The following is a 24,135-nucleotide window of genomic DNA, read 5'->3' as shown; positions in this document are numbered from 1 at the left end:
GTGTTCATTTTCAGCCAGGGCCTTCCGATTCCGTTGGTGAAAAGATTGCCAGTTTTCAGTGGCACTTTCTATTCAATCTTAAAAGGTCCCTTCTGTGTTCCAATGAGAGCCAGTGTGGTGCAGTGGTTAAGGTGCTAGACTAGGACCTGGGAGACCAGGGTTCGAATCCCCACACAGCCATGAAGCTCACTGGGTGACCCTGGGACAGTCACTGCCTCTCAGCCTCCTAGGGAGGCAACGGTAAACCCCCTCTGAATACCGCTTACCATGAAAACCCTATTCGTAGGGTCACCATAAGTCGGGATCAACTTGCAGTCCATTTCCATTTTTTCTGTGGCCCAAGGGTTGCCTTCCTGGATGGGCACACACATGCTAGCCAGGAGGTCTGATGATGCCAGAGGTGAATAATGATGGCATTTATAGACCTACTTTCAATCCCTCCTCCCTCAATTCAAAGCAGTGTCCTGGCCTTGTGGGAGGAGGAGAAGTTCTGCTTCCTGAGTTGGATTGATCAACTGAACAGATCTCCCACGCACCCTCCCATGTGGCCCTGTGAAAACCCTCCAAGCACATGGGCTCCTGCTGAGAGGAAGGGCGGGATATAAATCAATAAATAAATAATGTGCAAAGCCGAAGGAGGCTCAGCAGATTTCAGAGGGGGCAGCCCATGCAGTGCCTGGCGGGGAAATAGCAGCTACTTTCCGCCAAGTGAGAAGCCTGGCAGGAAGGCACTCAGGACAGAGGTGCTTTTGCCCTGGGGGACGCAGCCCCCTCCTTCCCCCAAAATTCCCTTCCCCTATAGGTATCACGGTCAGGTCATTTAACCCACTGAGGTCTGGTACGCCGCTTCTGCACATGAAAACTCCACTCCCCACCCAAAACTACTCCTGTCCAGAAGGAATCTGCTTTAACCTTACTAAAAATGCCCATGTTTCACTTGGGATACTAAAGACCTTCGTAATGCACTGTGTTACTTGCATAGTTGCACTCAAATCTGATTTTCAATGTGATCCCTGCCCCCAATATTTCACTCATTTTATAAGAAGGCCTTCTCTGTCTTCTTTCTTCCGTTTTATTTGCTTTGTCCGTCTATTATTAAGCAGACTTCACTAACTAGGATTGGGTTTTAAGAGAAGGGGGGAAGGAGGCTCTGCTCCCTGGTGGTGGATGTTGTGATGGGGGATCCTGACAGGGTCAGCTGAAAAGAGGCCACCTCCTTACGGGCTGAGGGTCTCCCTTGCTATGGCTCCAGCCTTTTCTCTCCCTTCACCGGCTGGGGCTGCAATCTGGGGCATCTCCCCACCCACACAAAGGGGTCTCCTAATCCCCCTCCTCGCTCCAATGCCTTGCAGTTCCTCTCGTGCATCCTCCCCAGCGGCCCTGGGACTCCACCCCAATGCACAACGGGGAAAGGGGGCTCACCACACCCCAGAAGGAGCCACCGATGCAACAGCCCTTGTGCGAGAGATATGGGGTGGTGCTGCTTTTTCCCAATGGAACAGCCAGGCAGGAAGTGACATCGGAAGGAGAGGAGGCGCTTTGAAGGACAGATGCCTCTCCATCCTTCTATGTCCTTCCTCTCTAGGAATCTGGTTTCATATATTGTAAACAATCCCATATTATATGGTCTACCGTTTCACACACCCATCAGAAATATCCGAACTGACTCGCCCTATACTAAAAACATTATGACGAACTGCACAATGTTCCGTTAAAACACACAGTAGACAAACTTGTTGCAGTCAACCAGACTGATTAAATAGTTGAAAATCACTCAAAGTAGGCAAAAGGAAAACACTCTACGTCCCATAATATCAGCTTCCCACCGATGTTGCCATTCCATAACCATTTCCCTCTGAAGACAACATTTAACTTCTCTCTGTAATAAAGAGAGACCAATAGCTGAATGCTGCAAAGCAGTCTGGCAGTGAAATCAGCCAGCTCATTCCCCAATATCCCTACACGGGCAGGTATCCAACAGAACTCAAGGAAGATTCCCATGGAGCAAAGTTCTGTATTTAAAGTCCATATTTCATTAATCACATCCTTTTTGCAGGCTACACCACCAGACAGAATAGCCTGCAAGCCTGAAAGAGAGTCTGATAAAAGCAGAACATTTTCTGGTCCAACATCCTTAATCCTGTCATGGCCCCTTCGGAGGACTCGTCAGACGAGGATGACTCAGGAGTAACAGCCACACACCCAGAAGGGGAAAGAGAGGAAACTCCTGAGAATGCAGCTCCTACTCCCCCTCAGCTGCAGAGCGTCCGAGACACAGCTGAAGCTCTTCAGCCCGAGTCAGATAGTGACCAGGAGGCTCCCCTCCCACCTGCAGAGCGGAGGAGACAGAAAGTCAGGCAGCAGAGGGGCCGGCCTGTCCGTTTAAGGCCGGCACGCTTGCAGAAGCCAGAGGGGTGATTGTTCCCACCCGTCTGCAGAGGTGTTCTTTAAAAGCCAGACCCTGGCTTCAGCGTGTTGCTGACTACAACGTCGGGCGTGACCTCCATGTGAAACGTAGTTCGCAGACTCCAGGCCCTTCGGACTGAACCCCTGGCTTTCTGAACCACCTCGACGACGCTTATGGACACTGCTACTGGTAGTTGCTAGAAGCATTCCTTTCTGTTTCCTACTGAAGCTCTTTCCACATTCTAAGCACTTATATGGTTTCTCCCCAGTGTGAATACTTTCATGCAAAGTGAGAGAGGAATTTCTAGTAAAGCCCTTTCCACATTCCAGGCATTCATATGGCTTCTCCCCAGTGTGAACACTTTGATGGTCAGTGAGTTGCTGTTTCCTACTGAAGCTCTTTTCACATTCTAAGCATTTATATGGTTTCTCCCCAGTGTGAGTTCTTTGATGGGAAGTCAGATTTATCTTCTGGTGGAAGCTCTTTCCACATTCTAAGCACTTATATGGCTTCTCCCCAGTGTGAATACTTTGATGGGCAGTGAGTTGCTGTTTCCTACTGAAGCTCTTTTCACATTCTAAGCACTTATATGGTTTCTCCCCAGTGTGAATTCTTTGATGCAAAGTGAGAGAGGAATTTCTAGTAAAGCACTTTCCACATTCCAGGCATTTATATAGTTTCTCCCCAGTGTGAATACTTTGATGGTCAGTGAGTTGCTGTTTCCTACTGAAGCTCTTTTCACATTCTAAGCACTTATATGGTTTCTCCCCAGTGTGAATTTTTTGATGGAAAGTGAGAGAGGAATATCTAGTGAAGCTCTTTCCACATTGTAAGCACTTATATGGCTTCTCCCCAGTGTGAATACTTTGATGGGCAGTGAGTTGCTGTTTCCTACTGAAGCTCTTTCCACATTCTAAGCACTTATATGGCTTCTCCCCAGTGTGAATACTTTGATGGGCAGTGAGTTGCTGTTTCCTACTGAAGCTCTTTTCACATTCTAAGCACTTATATGGTTTCTCCCCAGTGTGAATTCTTTGATGCAAAGTGAGAGAGAAATTTCTAGTAAAGCACTTTCCACATTCCAGGCATTTATATAGTTTCTCCCCAGTGTGAATCCTTCGATGGTCAGTGAGTTGCTGTTTCCTACTGAAGCTCTTTTCACATTCTAAGCACTTATATGGTTTCTCCCCAGTGTGAATTCTTTGATGGAAAGTGAGAGAGGAATATCTAGTGAGGCTCTTTCCACATTCTAAGCACTTATATGGCTTCTCCCCAGTGTGAATACTTTGATGGGCAGTGAGTTGCTGTTTCCTACTGAAGCTCTTTCCACATTCCAAGCATTTATACGGTTTCTCCCCAGTGTGAATACTTTGATGGAAAGTCAGATGTATCTTCTGACGGAAGCTCTTTCCACATTCTAAGCACTTATATGGTTTCTCCCCAGTGTGAATACTTCGATGGGAAGTAAGTTGGTTTTTCCTGCTGAAGCTCTTTCCACATTCCAAGCACTTACATGGTTTCTCCCCAGTGTGATTACTTTGATGGGCAGTGAGTTGCACTTTCCAGCTGAAGCTCTTTCCACATTCTAAGCACTTATATGGTTTCTCCCCAGTGTGATTACTTTGATGGGCAGTGAGTTGCACTTTCCAGCTGAAGCTCTTTCCACATTCCAAGCACTTATATGGTTTCTCTCCAGTGTGAATTCTTTGATGGGAAGTCAGATTTGTCTTCTGATGGAAGCTCTTTCCACATTGTAAGCACTTATATGGTTTCTCCCCAGTGTGAATTCTTTGATGGGCAGTGAGTTGCACTTTCCAGTTGAAGCTCTTTCCACATTCCAAGCACTTATATGGTTTCTCTCCAGTGTGAATTATTTGATGGTAAGTCAGATGTATCTTCTGACGGAAGCTCTTTCCACATTCTAAGCACTTATATGGTTTCTCACCGGTGTGCATTCTTTGATGCAAAATGAGACTTGCCTTGCAGCTAAACCTCCTTTCACATTCCGAACATTGATATGCTTTCTCCCTTTTCTGGTTTTTGTAGTGGGCTTTTTTACACTTTCTTTTAGAATTCAGACTTTTCGAACAATGAAAATATTTATTTCTTTTTATTCTTTGATCTGTTTTTTCTCGGATGACAGTTTTATGGTAGCCACTGCCCTGAGAAGCACAAGATTTATTCCTCCTTTTCTCTTCTGCTTCAGGTTTCCTTCTCTGCTCTTCCCTGTTTTCAGATCTGTCTCTTTTCCATCTCTCTTGCCCACATAGTTCTTCCTTCCTCTTGGCTTTCCACTCATTATCTTCTGCAAGGAAGAGAGAAACTGATAAGACCATGAGGGAAGAAATGGATCATCAAATCACTGAACAATCCCAAATAACTTTTGTGATAAAGGAAGAATTGACAGGAATTAGATGAAAGATGGATCTTACTCCAGGTTGAACAGTCTCTGTTGTCTGGCATTCACTGACAATTGGAGTGATAGACTGTCAGATTTGGACCACGGTGATCTGGGTTCAGCTCCCAGTCAGAGGTTAATCCCATTGGGTGGTCCTGGGCCAATCACTCTCATTCGGCCTAGCCTACAAAGTTGACAAGGTAAATAAAGCAACTGCAGATATTCTCTTCTGAACTCTGGAGCAAGTGAAGTGAGAGAATGAAAAGGGGAGGCTCCATCCTTCAGTGGCAGACAAAGTCCATTGCAAGGAGAAGGTCCCAAGGTGAATCCCCCACTTCAGCACTTAAAGGACCTCAGAAAGAGCCCTCAGATGTGCTGCCAGTCAGAGCAAATACTCCTGGATTAGTTGGCCAATGACTATGGCAGGGCTGCTGAGTCAGACCTCTGGGATTCTAACATTGTTCTCATCTATATTTGTATTTCTTGTGACTCTTAAAGTTTCTTTGTGCTGATTCATGTACTGCTGTTTTGATTATGTTGTGATTCTAGCATCTTGTATAGATCTCTAACCATTTTTATACTCCTTGTGAATTTTTGTTCAGAATAAGATAGAGATGTACATCTTTGAAATCAATAAAAATAGACAAATTGTCTTTTTCAAAAAGAACAGAAGGAATAAAAAGGGAAGTGGACTCGCGCTATATGTTAAAAATATATATCGCTGCACAGAAATACAGGGAGATGAGATTGGTAGCTCCACCAAGAGTATCTGCATTAAAACTAATGGGGCAAGTAATAAAAGGAATGTGGTGCTTGGAATCTACTGTCGACAAGCCAATCAAGGACATAATAATAATAATAAATTTAATTTCTTCGTCGCCTATCTGGCCGATGGCCACTCTAGGCGACTTACAAATTTGTTAGAATACAATTGATAAAATATAATAATACAATATAAAAACAATACATCTGCAGCAACAATATTAAAACTGGGCAGGAGGCATTACAGTTATAACAATTAACCCTCCCCGGATACCGTGAAGGCCTGCTGAAAGAGCCAGGTCTTTAAGGCTTTCCGAAACACATTTAGGGAAGAGGCGTGCCGGAGATCTTGTGGGAGGGAGTTCCAAAGAGTGGGGGCCGCCACTGAGAATGCCCTCTCTCTAGTTCCCGCCAATTTAGCTGTTTTTGTTGGCGGGATTGAGAGAAGGCCCTGTGTGGCTGATCTTGTCGGGCGGCATAATTGGTGGCGTTGAAGGTGCTCCGTGAGATAAACTGGGCCGAAACCGTGTAGGGATTTAAAGGTCAATACCAACACCTTGAATTGGGCTCGGAAAACAACTGGTAGCCAGTGTAGGTCGAACAACACTGGTGTGATGTGATCTCGGCGGCGACTATTCGTAAGTAGTCGAGCCGCCGCATTTTGTATCAGTTGTAATTTCCGGACCGTTTTCAAGGGTAACCCCATGTAGAGCACATTACAGTAGTCCAAACGAGAGGTGACCAGGGCGTGTACCACTAGTGGGAGCTGGTGAACAGGAAGATGGGGTTGCAGCCTTCGTATGAGGTGTAGTTGGTACCAGGCTGCCCGGCTCACTGCCGAAATCTGAGCCTCCATGGACAGCCTGGAATCAAGCACAACCCCAAGGCTGCGGACCTGGTCCTTTAGGGGTAGACTCACCCCGCTGAACTTCAGGTCAATATCGCCCAACCTTCTCTTGTCCCCCACAAGTAGTACCTCGGTCTTATCAGGGTTCAACTTCAGCTTGTTCCTTCCCATCCATCCACTCACGGATTCCAGGCACTTGGACAAGGTCTCCACAGCCAACTCTGGTGAAGATTTAAACGAGAGATAGAGCTGAGTGTCATCCGCATATTGATGACACTGCAGCCCAAATCTCCTGATGATTGCCCCCAGCGGCTTCATATAGATGTTAAATAGCATGGGAGAGAGGATAGAGCCCTGTGGCACACCACAATTGAGAGGCGAAGGGTCTGATACCTCCTCCCCCAACGCTACCTGTTGGTACCTGTCGGAGAGAAAGGAATGGAACCACTGTAATACAGTGCCTCCAATTCCCAATCCCTCCAGGTGAAGCAGAAGGATACTGTGGTCGACAGTATCAAAAGCCGCTGAGAGATCGAGGAGGACAAGAAAGGTGGATTCTCCCCTATCTAATGCCCTCCTCAAATCATCTACCAGAGCGACCAAGGCTGTTTCAGTTCCGTGACCAGTCCAGAAACCCGATTGGTATGGATCATAAGAACATAAGAACATAAGAAGAGCCTGCTGGATCAGGCCAGTGGCCCATCTAGTCCAGCATCCTGTTCTCACAGTGGCCAACCAGGTGCCTGGGGGAAGCCCGCAAGCAGGACCCGAGTGCAAGAACACTCTCCCCTCCTGAGGCTTCCGGCAACTGGTTTTCAGAAGCATGCTGCCTCTGACTAGGGGGGCAGAGCACAGCCATCATGGCTAGTAGCCATTCATAGCCCTGTCCTCCATGAATTTGTCTAATCTTTTAAAGCCATCCAAGCTGGTGGCCATTACTGCATCTTGTGGGAGCAAATTCCATAGTTTAACTATGCGCTGAGTAAAGAAGTACTTCCTTTTGTCTGTCCGGAATCTTCCAACATTCAGCTTCTTTGAATGTCCACGAGTTCTAGTATTATGAGAGAGGGAGAAGAACTTTTCTCTATCCACTTTCTCAATGCCATGCATAATTTTATACACTTCTATCATGTCTCCTCTGACCCGCCTTTTCTCTAAACTAAAAAGCCCCAAATGCTGCAACCTTTCCTCATAAGGGAGTCGCTCCATCCCCTTGATCATTCTGGTTGCCCTCTTCTGAACCTTTTCCAACTCTAGAATATCCTTTTTGAGATGAGGCGACCAGAACTGTACACAGTATTCCAAATGCGGCCGCACCATAGATTTATACAACGGCATTATGATATCGGCTGTTTTATTTTCAATACCTTTCCTAATTATTGCTAGCATGGAATTTGCCTTTTTCACAGCTGCCGCACACTGGGTCGACATTTTCATCGTGCTGTCCACTACAACCCCGAGGTCTCTCTCCTGGTCGGTCACCGCCAGTTCAGACCCCATGAGCGTATATGTGAAATTAAGATTGTTTGCTCCAATATGCATAATTTTACACTTGTTTATATTGAATTGCATTTGCCATTTTTCTGCCCATTCACTCAGTTTGGAGAGGTCTTTTTGGAGCTCTTCGCAATCCCTTTTTAACAACCCTGAACAATTTAGTGTCGTCAGCAAACTTGGCCACTTCACTGCTCACTCCTAATTCTAGGTCATTAATGAACAAGTTGAAAAGTACAGGTCCCAATACCGATCCTTGAGGGACTCCACTTTCTACAGCCCTCCATTGGGAGAACTGTCCGTTTATTCCTACTCTCTGCTTTCTGCTTCTTAACCAATTCCTTATCCACAAGAGGACCTCTCCTCTTATTCCATGACTGCTAAGCTTCCTCAGAAGCCTTTGGTGAGGTACCTTGTCAAACGCTTTTTGAAAGTCTAAGTACACTATGTCCACTGGATCACCTCTATCTATATGCTTGTTGACACTCTCAAAGAATTCTAATAGGTTACTGAGACAGGACTTTCCCTTGCAGAAGCCATGCTGGCTCTGCTTCAGCAAGGCTTGTTCTTCTATGTGCTTAGTTAATCTAGCTTTAATCATACTTTCTACCAGTTTTCCAGGGACAGAAGTTAAGCTAACTGGCCTGTAATTTCCGGGATCCCCTCTGGATCCCTTTTTGAAGATTGGCGTTACATTTGCCACTTTCCAGTCCTCAGGCACGGAGGAGGACCCAAGGGACAAGTTACATATTTTAGTTAGCAGATCAGCAATTTCACATTTGAGTTCTTTGAGAACTCTCGGGTGGATGCCATCCGGGCCCGGTGATTTGTCAGTTTTTATATTGTCCATTAAGCTTAGAACTTCCTCTCTCGTTACCACTATTTGTCTTAGTTCCTCAGAATCCCTTCCTGCAAATGTTAGTTCAGGTTCAGGGATCTGCCCTATATCTTCCACTGTGAAGACAGATGCAAAGAATTCATTTAGCTTCTCTGCAATCTCCTTATCGTTCTTTAGTACACCTTTGACTCCCTTATCATCCAAGGGTCCAATTGTCTCCCTAGATGGTCTCCTGCTTTGAATGTATTTATAGAATTTTTTGTTGTTGGTTTTTATGTTCTTAGCAATGTGCTCCTCAAATTCTTTTTTAGCATCCCTTATTGTCTTCTTGCATTTCTTTTGCCAGAGTTTGTGTTCTTTTTTATTTTCTTCATTCGGACAAGACTTCCATTTTCTGAAGGAAGACTTTTTGCCTCTAAGAGCTTCCTTGACTTTGCTCGTTAACCATGCTGGCATCTTCTTGGCCCTGGCGGTACCTTTTCTGATCTGCGGTATGCACTCCAGTTGAGCTTCTAATATAGTGTTTTTAAACAACTTCCAAGCATTTTCGAGTGATGTGACCCTCTGGACTTTGTTTTTCAGCTGTTTTTTTACCAATCCCCTCATTTTTGTGAAGTTTCCTCTTTTGAAGTCAAATGTGACCGTGTTGGATTTTCTTGGCAATTGGCCAGTTACATGTATGTTTAATTTAATAGCACTGTGGTCACTGCTCCCAATCGGTTCAACAACACTTACATCTCGCACCAGGTCCCGGTCCCCACTGAGGATTAAGTCCAGGGTTGCCGGCCCTCTGGTCGGTTCCATGACCAACTGGTCTAGGGAATAGTCATTTAGAATATCTAGAAACTTTGCTTCTTTGTCATGACTGGAACACATATGCAGCCAGTCTATGTCCGGGTAGTTGAAGTCACCCATTACTACCACATTTCCTAGTTTGGATGCTTCCTCAATTTCATATCTCATCTCAAGGTCTCCCTGAGCATTTTAATCAGGGGGACGATAGATCGTTCCCAGTATTAAGTCCCTCCTGGGGCATGGTATCACCACCCACAACGATTCTGTGGAGGAGTCTGCCTCTTTTGGGGTTTCGAGCTTGCTGGATTCAATGCCTTCTTTCACGTATAGAGCGACTCCACCACCAATACGTCCTTCCCTGTCCTTCCGATATAGTTTATATCCAGGGATAACCGTATCCCACTGGTTTTCTCCATTCCACCAGGTCTCTGTTATGCTCACTATATCAATGCTCTCCTCTAAGACCAAGCACTCCAGTTCTCCCATCTTGGTTCGGAGGCTCCTAGCATTAGCGTACAGGCACTTGTAATCAGTGTCTCTCTTCAAGTGTCTTTGGCACGTGTGGTTAGGCCTGTGGTAATTTTGCTCTTCTGAATTTATATCCTGTGCCCCTGCTCTCACAATGCCTACTTCTAGGCCTACCCCTTTTAAAATTTCATCATTTCTTTGGTTTTTATCCCAGGGGGGAGGTTTATTCCGAACCGGACCTTTCTCAGCTCCTGTCGGGTTTCCCCCCTCAGTCAGTTTAAAAGCTGCTCTGCTACCTTTTTAATTTTAAGTGCCAGCAGTCTGGTTCCATTCTGGTTCAAGTGGAGCCCGTCCCTTTTGTACAGGCCCGGCTTGTCCCAGAATGTTCCCCAGTGCCTAACAAATCCGAACCCTTCCACCCGACACCATCGTCTCATCCACGCATTGAGACTGCGAAGCTGGGCCTGTCTGGCTGGTCCTGCGCGTGGAACTGGTAGCATTTCAGAGAAAGCCACCTTGGAGGTCCTGGCTTTCAGCATCCTACCTAGCAACCTAAATTTTGCTTCCAGGACCTCACGGCTGCATTTCCCCATGTCGCTGGTGCCAATGTGCACCACGACCACTGACTCCTTCCCAGCACTGTCTACAAACTATCTAAACGACGGGCGATATCCGCAACCTTCGCACCAGGCAGGCAAATCATCTTGCGGTCTACACGCCCACCACACACCCCACTGTCTATGTTCCTAATGATCTAATCACCCACTACAAGGATCCCTCCATCCCCCGGAGATATATCCTCGGCACGAGAGGATAGCTGCTCACCCCCCAAGGAATGGGTCCCTTCTAAGGGATTGTTTCCCTCTTCCTCAGCTGGATGCTCTCCTTCCCCGAGACCATCGTTCTCCATGATAGCAGAAGAGCTATCATCCTTGGAGTGGGACACAGCTATAACGTCCCTGAAGGCCTCCTCCACACACCTCTCTGCCTCTCTCAGCTTTTCCAGGTCCGCCACCTTGGCCTCAAGGAAATGAAGTCGTTCCCGGAGAGCCAGGAGCTCATTGCACCGAGAGCATACCCACGACTTCTGTCCAACAGGCAGATAGTCGTACATGCTGCAGGCGGTGCAAAACACTGGAAAGCCCCCACACCCCTGCTGGCTTCTTACCTGCATAGTTTTGTTTAAGGTTTATTACGTCAATGGGTTGGAGACTGCGGTTTAGTTGAGGTCAGGGAACAGACGGGCAGAGTGGGGGGCCCTGGCCTCCTCGCCCTGCTGCCGAACTCACTCTGCTGTTTAACTCGCCTTGACGCTTTGTCAGCTGGGGCTCCCTCTAGCTCGTGGATCCAAATAATCCGTTTCATCCAAGTGTGCTGACAAGACGAGAATGTATCTTAATGGCCTACTAAAGCAGGCAAACCGCTTAGCTTACAGTGCGCTCAGGAGCATGTCAGATTAGAGATGCGACGGAAGGGTTGCCATCACTCATCAAGCCCACCAATAGGTATCCCTTTCTCCTCATCCATATGGGAACAAATGATACTGCCAAACGGAGCTATGAAGAAATCATGTCAGACTTTGAAGCTCTGGGAAGGAAACTCAAGGACTTTGGGGCTCAGATAGTTTTTTCATCCATCCTTCCAGTACATAGCAGAGGAGTAGAAAGGGAAATAAAAATGTGTGAATGAATGGCTATGAAGGTGGTGCCGACGTGAGAGATTTGGATTCTGGGACCATGAGCTACGCTTCCTGGAAGATGGACTGCTGTCAAGTGATGGGTTGCATCTCACAAGGACTGGGAAGAATGTGTTTGGCCACAGCATGGAGGGCTTTAAACTGAATCGTAAGGGGGAGGGAGATGTAATCTTGGTGGTAACGACTGACGAAGGCTTGTGCACAGTAACGGGAACAGAGAGATCGGCTATAATAGGGCCCAGTAACAATCCTCAGAAAAACGTAGTAAGGAAGCCAAGCCATAAATCACATGGTCTTTGATGTCTGTATACTAATGCGCAGAGCATGGGAAACAAGCAGGACGAACTTGAACTCTTAATACAGGAGGGTAATTACAACTTGATAGGTGTAACTGAAACTTGGTGGGATGACTCCCATGACTGGACTATAGCAATTGAAGGATATAACTAGTTCAAAAAGACAGAAGGAATAAAAAGGGAGATGGAGTCTCACTATATATTAAAAATATATATCCCTGCACAGAAATACAGGAAGATGAGCTTGATAGCTACACCGATAGTATCTGGATTAAAATTAATGGGGCAAGTAATAAAAGGAATGTGGTGCTTGGAGTCTACTACCGACCACCCAATCAAGGAGAAGATGAGAATGTAACTTTTGCAAAGCAAATTGCCAGTGTTTCGAGGAGGCATGATGTAGTAGTAATGGGGGACTTCAATTATCCCGATATCTGTTGGGAGACAAACTCTGACAAACACAGTCCCTCAAAGAAAATTCTGACTTGTGTTGGATATAACTTTCTCCTACAGAAAGTGGAGGAAGCAACCAGAGGATTGGCTATCCTGGACTTGATTCTAGACAATAGAGATGATTTGGTGGATAAAGTGGCAGTTACGGGAACACCGGGGGGAAGTGACCACACCATATTTGAATTCTTGATTTTAACAGAAGCAAAAGCTGAGAGTAGCTATACACGCACCCTGGACTTCAGGAAAGCTGATTTTCATAAACTCAGAACAATTGTAAGTACGGTTCCATGGCAAGCGACCCTTATGAGAAAAGGAGTCTATGATGGGTGGGAGTTTCTAAAAAAGGAAATTCTAAAAGCTCAATGGCAAGCAATTCCAAAAAGGAAAAAAGGGGGAAAACAGCAGAAGAAGCCAATGTGGCTTCACAAGAAGCTTAGAGATGACCTGAAAACAAAAAAGGACACATACAGGAAGTGGAAAGAAGGCCAGGCCACAAAGGAAGAGTACAGGCAGGTACAACGGAATTGCAGAGATGGCGTCAGGAAGGCTAAAGCTGAGAATGAGCTGAGGTTACTGAGGGATGCTAAAAGCAACAAAAAAGCTTTCTTCAGGTACGTCCGTAGTGAACGACAGAGAAAAGAAACAGTGGTACAGCTACTCAGTGAGGATGGCAAAATGATAACAGATAACAAAGAAAAGGCAGAAGTGCTCAATTCCTACTTTGGCTCAGTCTTCTCCCAGAAAAGGGTCTATGACCCTCCCAGGAAACATGAAGTGGAAGGGGCAGGATTGGAGCTTGAGATTGATAGACAAACGGTCAAGGAATACTTAAATCACTTTGAATGAGTTCAAATTGGCAGGGCCCGATAAACTGCATTCTAGAGTATTGAAGGAACTGCCTGAAGAACTCTCGGAATGATTGTCTATTATCTTTGTGAAATCATGGAGGACTGGTGAAGTGCCCGATGACTGAAGGAGAACTAATGTAGTCCCTATCTTCAAAAAGGAGGAATCAAGGAACTATAGACCAGTCAACCTAACATCAATCCCTGGAAAAACTCTGGAGCAGATTATAAAGCAGTCAATCTGTAAGCACCTTGAAAACAATGCAGTGATTACTAGGAGCCAACATGGATTTATGAAAGACAAATCCTGCCAAACTAATCTTATCTTGTTTTTTGAATGGGTAACTTCCCTTGTAGACTGTGGGAATGCTGTGAACATAATATATCTCGACTTCAGCAAAGCTTTTGACAAAGTGCCCCATGACATTCTGATTAGCAAGCTAGCTAAATGTGGGCTGGATGGAACAACTATCAGGTGGATCAACAGTTGGCTCCAGAAACATACCCAAAGAGTGGTTATCAATGGTTCCATCTCAAACTGGACGGAAGTAACGAGTGGGGTACCACAGGGCTAGGTCCTGGGCCCAGCGCTCTTCAACATTTTTATTATCGACTTGGATGAGGAGGTACAGAGCATGCTTATCAAATTTGCAGCTGATAACAAATTGGGGGGCATAGCTAATACTGTGGAAGACAGAAACAAAATTCAAAGAGACCTTGCTAGCCTGGAGCATTGGGCTGAAAACAACAGAATGAAATTCAACAGGGATAAATGCAAAGTTCTACACTTAGGAAAAAGAAACCAAATGCACAGTTATAAGACTGGCTCAGCAATACGACATGTGAGAAAGATCTTGGAATTGTGGTTGATCACAAGCTGAATATGAGCCAACAGTGTGATGTAGCTGCAAAAAAGGAAAATGCTGTAGTAGGCTGCATTAAGAGAAATATAGTTTCCAAATTGCGTGAAGTATTACTTCCCCTCTATTCAGCACTGGTTAGGCCTCATCCTGAGTACTGCGTCCAGTTCTAGTCTCCGCAGCAAGAAGGATGCAGACAAACTGGAATAGGTTCAGAGGTGAGCAACAAAGATGATCAGGAGACTGGAAACCAAGCCCTATGAGGAGAGGCTGAAAGAACTGGGCATGTTTAGCCTGGAGAAGAGAAGACTGAGGGGAGATATGATAGCACTCTTCAAGTACATGAAAGATAGTCACACAGAGGAGGGCCAAGATCTCTTCTTGGAGAGTGCAGGACACAGAATAATGGGCTCAAGTTGCAGGAAGCCAGATTAAGACTGAACATCAGGAAAAAATTCCTAACTGTTAGAGCCATACGACAATGGAACCAATGACCTAGAGAGGTAGTGGGCTCTCCCACACTGGAGGCATTCAAAAGGCAGCTGGACAGCCATTTGTTGGGAATGCTTTGATTTGGATTCCTGCATTGAGCAGTCGGTTGGACTCGATGGCCTTGTAGGTCCCTTCCAACTCTACTATTCTATGATTCTATGATAGGGAAGGCTTTTCTTACCGTCTGAGTCCCTTTCCCTATAACAACGTGGTGCTCTCCAGAGTTTGTTGGAATCCCATTCTCATCAGCTCCAGTCAGCGTGGACAATGGTCACCGCTTATGGGCGTGAGAGTCCAGCAATCTGTGGAGCACACCATGATGGCTACCCCAGTCTTAAAACGGTCCTCCTCTCCCCCACATCATATAATTCACTGCCACCACTCTGCTCCAGGTCTAGGAAAAAGGATAAACTAGGAGGGAAGCTTTGGATGTGTCTCCCCAAAGCCCAGAATGCCAAATGTTGCACCTCGTAGGCCATATTAGAAATTCAAATGGAGCTCAGCTATGCTGTGTTATAGCACTTGGGGAAACATTTTAGTGAATAAATCCAGGTAATTGGACCATTGTTTTAGAAGGGCATAACTAGAGATCTGTTCAGAGAGAATAGATGGCTGTCCATTCAAGTTATCTGCAGAAGATTAAGAATCCCAGTTGAAATAGGTGGCAGTACAACAGAATATTCGGGTGCATTAAATATAGAAATATGGAATTTGAAAACAGGTATTACGACCAATACCTGGACAGCGAAAAGACAATTAAACCAGAACTATCACTAGAAGCTAAAATGATGAAACTGAGGATATCATACTTTGGACACATAAGGAGAAGATATGATTCACTAGAAAAGACAATAATGCTGGGAAAACAGCAGGGAATAGAAAAAGGGGAAGGCCAAACAATAGATGGATTGATTGCATAAAGGAAGATCTGAACAGGGTGGTTTATAACAGATGCTACTGGAGATTGTTGATTCATAGGGTTGCCATAAGTCGTAATCGACTTGAAGGCACATAACAAATTACAACGGAACCTGCCTTACCAAGACAGGACAGAGTCCCACAAATCCCCTCCATGACTTCGCTATGCAGAGCTCTCTGGTCAGGATTCAGCAAAGCCCACTCCTCTTCCGTGAACTGCACAGCCACATCCTCCAAAGACACTGGATCCTAAAAGAAATATAATTCAATTTGTCATCATAGCAAGCATAAAGATTATCTCCTACCTACGTGGAAAACGTAGTTAAGGTGAGGTGGCTGGTCATTGTTCTAAGGACAGAAACCTCCTTAAATGGCATTCACAGCTTTTGTTGAGGTGGCTTTGGGAGACGCAAAGAGGAGGAGGAAAATTCATTCAGACCCAGGGACAGAGAGGCACCCAGGCTGCCCCCAGCCTTTCCCACTTTTGAGTCTTTCCCCTACCTGATCTGGGGCGACAGCAACAGCTTCTCCTCCACCAGAAAGGGGATATGATTTAGCAGGTCTTGCCGACATGATTCCATCCCCTGTGAGAAAGAAAATGGGCCCAAAAGCCATTAGTATACCGTATGCTATTGTCAGAGATTAAACCATAGAGGTATAACTGCACAAGGGTTCTTCTCAGCTGAGTGAGTTTCAGGTATTTATGCACAATTTATCTTTCAGTTGTGTGATAAAACATCTCTCCTCATTTGAGCTCTAAGCCAGAAATCAAAGTGATGGTTCCCACGTAAAAAATTATGATGTAAGTAGGAGCATTTCTGAGCTGTGGAAAAGGCTGGAGACAAGAGTGGAAAATGGAAATTCAAGTGGATCCTGACTTATGGTGTTTAGGGTTTTCATAGTAAGCGGTATTCAGAAAGGGTTTACCATTGACTTCCTCTGGGACTTAGGGGCAGTGACTGAACCCTGCTCTCCCAGGTCGTAGTCCAACACCTTAACCACTGTACTGCCTTCAAGTCGATTCTCACTAATGGTGACCCTATGAATAGGGTTTTTATGGTAAGCTGTATTCAGACGGGGTTACGATTGCCTTCCTCTGGGGCTGAGAGGCAGCGACTGGCCCAAGGTCACCCAGTGAGCTTCATGGCTGTGTGGGGATTTGAACCCTGGTCTCCCAGGTCGTAGTCCAACACCTTAACCACTACATCACACTGGTTCTCGCAGGCAAAATCAACAGAGACAGACCAAACGGAAACACGCCCCATTCATCTTTACCGAGCGGCCTCTGCCTGGGGTCCAATGGAGTCCTCTCTGCCTCAGGGAAATCCATTCCTGTTTCTGCACAGAGACCCTTTTCCTGAAAAGCATAATAAGAACTCAAGTCATATAATGGGGAGCAGAATTAGAAAAGGAGTGACAGAGGCAATACCACAGGAATATTTGATATAGAAAGGAAGGATAGATGCAAAACCCTTATTTAATTAATTAATTAATTAATTAATTTTATAAATAAATAAATAAATAAATATTTGATATAGAAAGGAAGGATAGATGCAAAACCCTTAGAGATACTTGATATCGGGGTAGCCAACGTGGTGCCCTTCAGATGGGACCAGACTCCAATTCACATCAGCCCCAGACAATACCATGAATGGCCAGCGATTATAGGACTTTTATTTCAACAACATCTGGAAGGCTTCATCTAGACCAGGGACAGCCATCTTACCTGCTGCTCTGCCTGCTTCTCGTCCTCTGCCACGTTCAGCAGGAGACCTTCTGCCAGGGCCACTGCCTGGGAACTGGTCTCGGCCCCACATTCCCTCACCCAGCTCTCCATCTCTAGGGGCAGGACAGCCAGGAACTGCTCCAGGATCACCTTGTCCACGATCTGGTTCTTTGAGTGTCGCTCTGGCTTCAACCACTCACGGCAAAGAAGGTGGAGTTGGCTGCAAGCCTCTCGGGGCCCCTCAGCTGCCTGGTAGCGGAAACACCGGAACTGCTGGCGCTGCACATCTGAGCTGAGGGGGTTCTCCCCCAAGATCTTCTGCACATTTTCCCCCAGGAATTCCTCCGCATGGGTCTCAGTCTTGATGGCATCAGGGCCAAGTCCTGCTTCAGGGGTAGATGGGTCTTGCTGTTCCATATTTGATCTCTTGGCCTTTCACGGGGTCCTCATCCCTTCTCTGCTTCTGGGAATAGTTTTCTGCCTTCTGAGGCCACGTTCAGAAGGAGCAGGTCCACTTTTTCTATGAGCGAAGCCAAACAGGGATCACTATGCCCAGGCCGAAGGCTTGCAGAGCAGGAAAGGTGCTGGGTAAGAATAGTCAAATGTGAGGATTATTGTTTCTACCATATAACCTTTGATAAACACCCAGTGATGAGGCCTATGTCTTACTTTGAAGATGGATCCCTGGATGGCTGACACATCTCTGACAGCAGCTCCAAAGGGCCCCAGGGACCAGCATCATCCTTATCCTTAATTAAAAACAAGTTAAAGGGGAGACCCTTTCAGAAGACAGGCTGTAGCTCAGTGGTAGAGCAGCTGCTTTGTACACAGAACGTCCCACTTTGAATCTCCAGGTAGGGCTGGGAAAGACTCCCTGCCTGTAATCCTGGAGAGACTCTGCCAGTCAGTGCGGAGAACACTGAGCTAGATGGGACAACTGTCTAATTCAATATAAGATCCTATACTCCCTAACTTATCTCTGAACTTTTACAAGCCTCTCCTGGAATACAGAAATTTGGTTTAATTGTGAATGAAATACGTTATTCCTTTCATCTCTTGATAGATTTGCTTATCTTTAGAACTGTCCCCCTTCAGAGTTAAACGTGAGCTATATTGTTGCATATTAAATTAAATTGGAATGCTGCAGTCCCTGGAGTTTATGACCTGGTTGTGATAAGGAAATGGAAAGATCTTTGAGTATAATCTGGTGGAAGAAAGCAACGAATCTACATTTTTGGGATTGTCATCATAAATTAAGGAAGAACTGATTTTACCTTCACCTCAGCAGGCATTGAGTGATGGGATATGGATGCGGGTGGGGGCTGCCCTGTCCTGTAGGCTCTCTTCACCTATTTACCCTTTTAATAAAACACGGTTGTTCACTTTCAGTCGGGGTCTTCCGAGTTTGATTCCTTTGATGAAAAGATTGCCAATTTTCAGTAGCACTTTCTATTCACACTTAAAGGTCCCTTCTGTATCCCAGGGGTTACTTGCCTGTATGGGCACATGTGTGATGATAACACCAGTCAGTGTGTGAATAACGGGGGCATTGATAGGCATACTTTCAATTGCTCCTTAATTCAAAGTGGTGTCCTGGCCTTGCTGGGGAGGGAGAGGTAGCTCTCCTCCCTGATTTGGATGGATCAGCTGAACAGGCCTCCTGGGCGCCCTGCTTTGTGAAAACCTTTCCACCAAATGTGTAAAGGCAGAGGATGCTCACAAGGTTTCAGATGGGGCCACCCATGCAGGGCTTGGGTATTTACCACCAAGTGAGAATGAAGGGGACTTTGAACAGAGGAGCTTTTGCTCTGAGGGATACAGCCCCCCCCCCAGGATTCCCCTCCTGTCTATTCATCAAACTGAGGCCATTTAACACACTAAGCCTGGTATACTGCTTCTGCATAAGGAAGCTCCACTTTCCACTCATTGTACCAAGGCCCTGCCTATCTTTTTTCTTCCGTTTTATTCCCTTTATCTATCTGTTATTATGGGGGATGTTCTGACAGGGGATCCTGAAGGGTCGCAGAACAGAGGCCACCTCCTTACGGGGTGAGGGTCTCCCTTGCTGTCGTGGGCTCTCCAGCCGCTCCTCTGCCTTCACCGGGTGGGGCTCCAATCTGGGGTCTCCCGCCCCCTCCTTGCTCCCCCGCCCTGCAGCTGCTCCCCTCGGCCCTGGGACTCCCCTTCGCCCAAATGCACAGCAGGGACAAGGGGCTTACCAGACCCCAGAAGGCGCCACCGACGCTGCAGCGCTGCTGCTGCTTCTGGCGTTTAATGGCGAATCAAACTGCGCTCTTGACAAGGGAGCCACTTTCCTCCAAGGGAAGAGCCCGGCAGGAAGTGACGTCAGAGGGAGAGGAGCCGCATTTTCTTTGAGGCCTCCCGCACCTCCTCCTCCTCTTTCCTTTCTAGGAATCTGGTTTCGTTTATTCTAACCCTCACGAAGTCAAGCCGCCTGATGATCTCTCAGAGCGGGAGCCAAGAAGGAAAGAGGCGTTGCGCAGCATGGAGGAAGACACGGAACATAAGAACATAAGAAGAGCCTGCTGGATCAGGCCAGTGGCCCATCTAGTCCAGCATCCTGTTCTCACAGTGACCAACCAGGTGCCTGGGGGAAGCCCACAAGCAGGACCCGAGTGCAAGAACACTCTCCCCTTCTGAGGCTTCCGGCAACTGGTTTTCAGAAGCATGCTGCCTCTGACTATGGTGGCACAGCACAGCCATCACGGCTAGTAGCCATTGATAGCCCTGTCCTCCATGAATTTGTCTAATCTTCTTTTAAAGCCATCCAAGCTGGTGGCCATTACTGCATCTTGTGGGAGCAAATTCCATAGTTTAACTATGCGCTGAGTAAAGAAGTACTTCCTTTTGTCTGTCCTGAATCTTCCAACATTCAGCTTCTTTCTCAATGCCATGCATAATTTTATACACTTCTATCATGTCTCCTCTGACCCGCCTTTTCTCTAAAGTAAAAAGCCCCAAATGCTGCAACTTTCCTCGTAAGGGAGTCGCTCCATCCCCTTGATCATTCTGGTTGCCCTCTTCTGAATCTTTTCCAACTCTATCATATCCTTCTTGAGATAAAGCGACCAGAACTGTACACAGTATTCCAAATGCGGCCACACCATAGATTTATACAACGGCATTATGATATCGGCTGTTTTATTTTCAATACCTTTCCTAATTACTGCTCCTGCCCTGTACTGAGTCAGAGCATGGGGGTCGATCTAGCTCAGTGGTGTCTGCACTGACTGGCAGCAGCTCTCCAGCATTTCAGGCAGGGAGTCTGTCCTTGGAGATTGAACCTGGGACCTTCTGCATGCAAAGCAGCTGCTCTACCCACTGAGCTGTGGCTCCTTCCTGGGGGTTTGGACCCTCCTGGGGGTTCAAGACAAATATATAGATCATAGAAATATGGGGAGGCTGGCAGACAAGGCTCCCAAACTGGTTTGGCTTGCGTGAGAAGGGAAGATGCGATGATATATGTTGCTGTATCTGGAAGATGAATGGAACCGGAAAGCCAAGTCAGTTCAGCTACTTTTGTCAGTTAGAGAAGGTTAAACTCAGTTTAACAGAAAGAAAGAAAAAACGCCTCCACTGGAGTGCAAGAGACTCCTGCCCAGCGTATGGCTTTGCTATAAAGTCTAAAATGATGCTCTGAAAGCCTGAGACACTATACAGCATGCCTTGTATTGAGGGATGACCTTGTCCTGAAGTCTCAATGGGTTGCAATGGAGGTCCTGTGAATGGGAATTAAGAGGAGGAAGGGAACTCGAAATCCATCTGCTTACTTTGTACATTGAGCCGCGCAATGTCAAACACACCTAGCCATCAACATATAAGCACTAGCAAGACCCAAAGTGTGAAAAGGTTCCATATTGAACTCAGAATTGAAGTTGAAAGATTCCCATTTCTTAAGTTAGACTTACATTACACAGCCCAAATTAAGAAACAGCAGGACAATCTGTTTCAAGTATTGTCTTCTCCAATCTCCCCTGTTCATTTTCTCAGCTGTCCTTGGGAGGAATGATAACAATTCTCTCTTGAAGAATAAAGTCCTTGTTGTGCTTCTCTAGTCGATAAGAATACTTTTATATACAGAGATGCTTTTAGATGGTGATTTCATAGCTGTAAGTACAATACACTATTAACCATCTAGCATCCTTATGCTGCAAATGTATAACTAATTACAGCACGTACCACAATTAAATATTTCGCACATATATCTCCCTTGCACTCATCTCAGGGAACAACAATATAAACTCATCTTTCCGAAAGACCAAGATATATAATAAATAAGAGAATACTTTTACGGGTGATTATCATCATTAATTTCATTAATTTCAAAAAGATGTTATACTGTATATGTGTGTAAGTAAGTGTACTGCCTTCAAGTCGATTCCGACTTATGGCGACCCTATGAAGAGGGTTTTCATGAGACTGAGAGGCAGTGACTGGCCCGATGTCACCCAGTGAGCTTCATGGCTATGTGGGGATTCAAACCCTGGTCTCCCAGGTCCTAGTCCAACACTCTAACCACTACACCACACTGGCTTATCCTATACTGTATGTAGGATAAGCTAAACTTGTCAGTGAGTCCATTTAAACCAAAAATCTAAAATGTAACACAATATGCAGATTTTGGCCTTTGTAACAAGACATATGGATCAATTCTCTAGTGAAATATTTTACCTCTTCTGGAGTATATAATCTATAAATTGCGTAGTTGATGGTGTTGGTACAAATATAACATACATCAATAGATTGACACTTAGTGAAACTGTTCAATCTGAATTTCCTTCCATCTTTAGGATGAACGTGCTGTTTTATCTGTAATGCTTGTGAGCAGCATGAACATTTGCCACATTTCAAATCTCCCCTAGAGATGGATCTAATCCTGTAACTACGTAAATCAGAACGGACCACCTTCCCTTGAATAGTGGCTGCTCTGCATTGCACTCTAAGTGGAATTCTTCATGACTCCCTGGTCTATAGCTGTTGCAAATCAGGAGACCTCCCAAAGCCTCTTTGCAAAGTTTTCACTTTTCCCTTCGGGTGAGGGGAAGGGGCTTTGTTAACATTCACTAACACTGACTGTGTAGTAGCGTTTGCAGAAAACAACGTCTGGGCACTACAGACACTCAGAGAAACCCAGCACAGTGTGATGGGATAGCCCAAATAATGGCTTAACATGTGCAAAGAGTGTGCTAAAATCATTTACATAAGCTTAGAATGGCTTCACTTGTAGTTTAGTAGTGCACAGAGGAAAAAAGGTCTCTTCTGAAAATGGGTTTCTTAAACCCTCCCTTCTAGACAAAGCATTGTTTTCTTATAAAGCAGAGTACGGTACAAGATACAGTGTCTGAGCAGACAGCCAATATGTTACATTAACATTTGGATTGCGGTCTCCACCTATTTACCCTTTTAATACAACAGTTATTTTCAGTTGGGTTCTCCTGAAGTTGATTCCTTTGATTCAAAGGTTGCCACTTTTCGAGTAGTGCTTTCCATTCAATGTTGAAAGATCCCTTCTGCTTCCCAGGAGTTGCCAGCCTGGATGGGCCCACGTGTGTCAGCCAGGAAGAGTGATGACACCAGTCAGTGCGTGAGTAATGGGGGCGTTCACAGACCTACTTTCAATCCCTCCTCACTTAAAGTGGTGTCTTGGCCTTGCAGAGATCAGGGGGAGGGTAGGAAGGAGGTAGGAGTGATGTCATGCCTGAAATCGAAGGTGTCAGAGACAGACACGGCTCTGGTGCTTTCTCTTGTTATTAAAGCTATAGACAGAAGCTGTGCCCCTCATTAAACTAACTGCTCTTTCTAAGAACTTTGCTCTGCTCTAGCGCTAAATAAGCACAGCTTCACGACTCCAAGACATTGACTCGGCATCCGGGTCCCCCCCAAGTCAGTTTAAGTAGGCCTGGATTCAACGTGCAAACGAAGGCTCCGCCTCAGTTCTAACTGTTGAACTTCCCACCTGAAGCGCCTCCCAGCGCAGGGTGAAGGTGGTTTAATCTCAGCTTCCCTCTCCGACTGAAGGGGGCTGCTAGATGTCCGTTCGGCTGTGGGAAGCTGGGCAGCACTCAGCTGGGAAACATCTGAAGTGCAAAGCTGAGTGTCTGGTGTGGGCGCCATGGGCATGTTCAGTTGGGCCAGGCGGTGCTTCAATAGGGGAGTCTGGGGCTGAGCTGTCAAAGACAGGGGTTGAGTCGCCCTGTGAGTCCACCCCTCTGCTTGCTCCCTCTCCGGGTTCCTCATCATGTTTCGCCCTCCTCTATCCGCCCTCTCCCAGCCTGGCTCATGACAAGTGATAACACCAGTTAGTGTGTAAGTAACGGGGGCATTCAAGATCTGCTTTCACTCTCCTCACTCACTGTGGGGTGTCTTGGCCTTGCCAAGAGAGGAAAGGAAAAGGGTCCCCTCCCTGATTTGGATGGATCAGCTGAACAGGTCTCCTATGAGCCCTCCCCTGCAGCCCTGGGGAAACCCTTCAGCCAAATGCACAAAGGGGAAGGGGATTCATGAGATTTCAGAGGGGGGCACCGATGCCGCGCTTGGGGCAAACAGCACTTTCTTTCACTCAAGTTAAGATCCTGGCAGGAAGGGGCTTTGGGGTACACAGAGCCCCTCCAAATTCCCTTCCTCTCTAGGAATCAAGTTCTGGTCATTCAACACACTGAGGTCTGGCACACTGATTCTGTATAGGAAAGCTCCACTTCCCACCCAAAACTACTCCCATCAAACAGCATTCATTTGCAATATGATCCCTGCCCCCAAGATTTCACTCAGGGGACCAAGGCCTTGCCTATTTTTTTCTTCGCCCATCGGTTGTTAAGCAGA

At 46.1% G+C, this 24,135-nt stretch overlaps 2 protein-coding genes across 2 annotated transcripts in view; both read right to left on the bottom strand.

Annotated features, from left to right (window-relative positions):
- Positions 1-19,565, bottom strand: part of LOC133381510 (zinc finger protein 44-like) — a 71,060-nt gene extending 51,495 nt beyond the window's left edge. The window contains exon 1 of the mRNA XM_061620699.1: positions 19,515-19,565. The gene's annotated coding sequence lies outside the window, so the exon portion shown is untranslated. The remainder of the gene's footprint in view (positions 1-19,514) is intronic.
- On the bottom strand, positions 2,001-17,865 carry LOC133381484 (zinc finger protein 420-like). Its single transcript, XM_061620638.1, has 5 exons — positions 17,296-17,865; positions 16,845-16,926; positions 16,071-16,153; positions 15,692-15,818; positions 2,001-4,712 (listed from the first exon to the last, which is right to left on the bottom strand). Exons 1-5 carry the CDS (start codon positions 17,710-17,712, stop codon positions 2,383-2,385), a joined length of 3,039 nt encoding a protein of 1,012 aa, XP_061476622.1. The 5' UTR covers positions 17,713-17,865; the 3' UTR covers positions 2,001-2,382.
- Positions 19,566-24,135: the final 4,570 nt, after the last annotated feature.

The sequence above is a fragment of the Rhineura floridana genome, chromosome 3 (genome assembly GCF_030035675.1).
Source record: "Rhineura floridana isolate rRhiFlo1 chromosome 3, rRhiFlo1.hap2, whole genome shotgun sequence".
NCBI lineage: Eukaryota > Metazoa > Chordata > Lepidosauria > Squamata > Rhineuridae > Rhineura > Rhineura floridana.
The sequence above is the reverse complement of the archived record's forward strand: the minus strand, read 5'-3'. Positions and strand labels throughout refer to the sequence as shown.

Coding starts and splice junctions, on each gene's coding strand:
- LOC133381484 (XM_061620638.1), bottom strand. CDS start 17,712: ATGGAACAGCAAGACCCATCTACCCCTGAAGCAGGACTTGGCCCTGAT. Junction 16,154..16,844: donor CCCCAGGCAGAGGCCGCTCG/GTAAAGATGAAT, acceptor TCTTTCTCACAG/GGGATGGAATCATGTCGGCA. Junction 15,819..16,070: donor TTGCTGTCGCCCCAGATCAG/GTAGGGGAAAGA, acceptor TATTTCTTTTAG/GATCCAGTGTCTTTGGAGGA.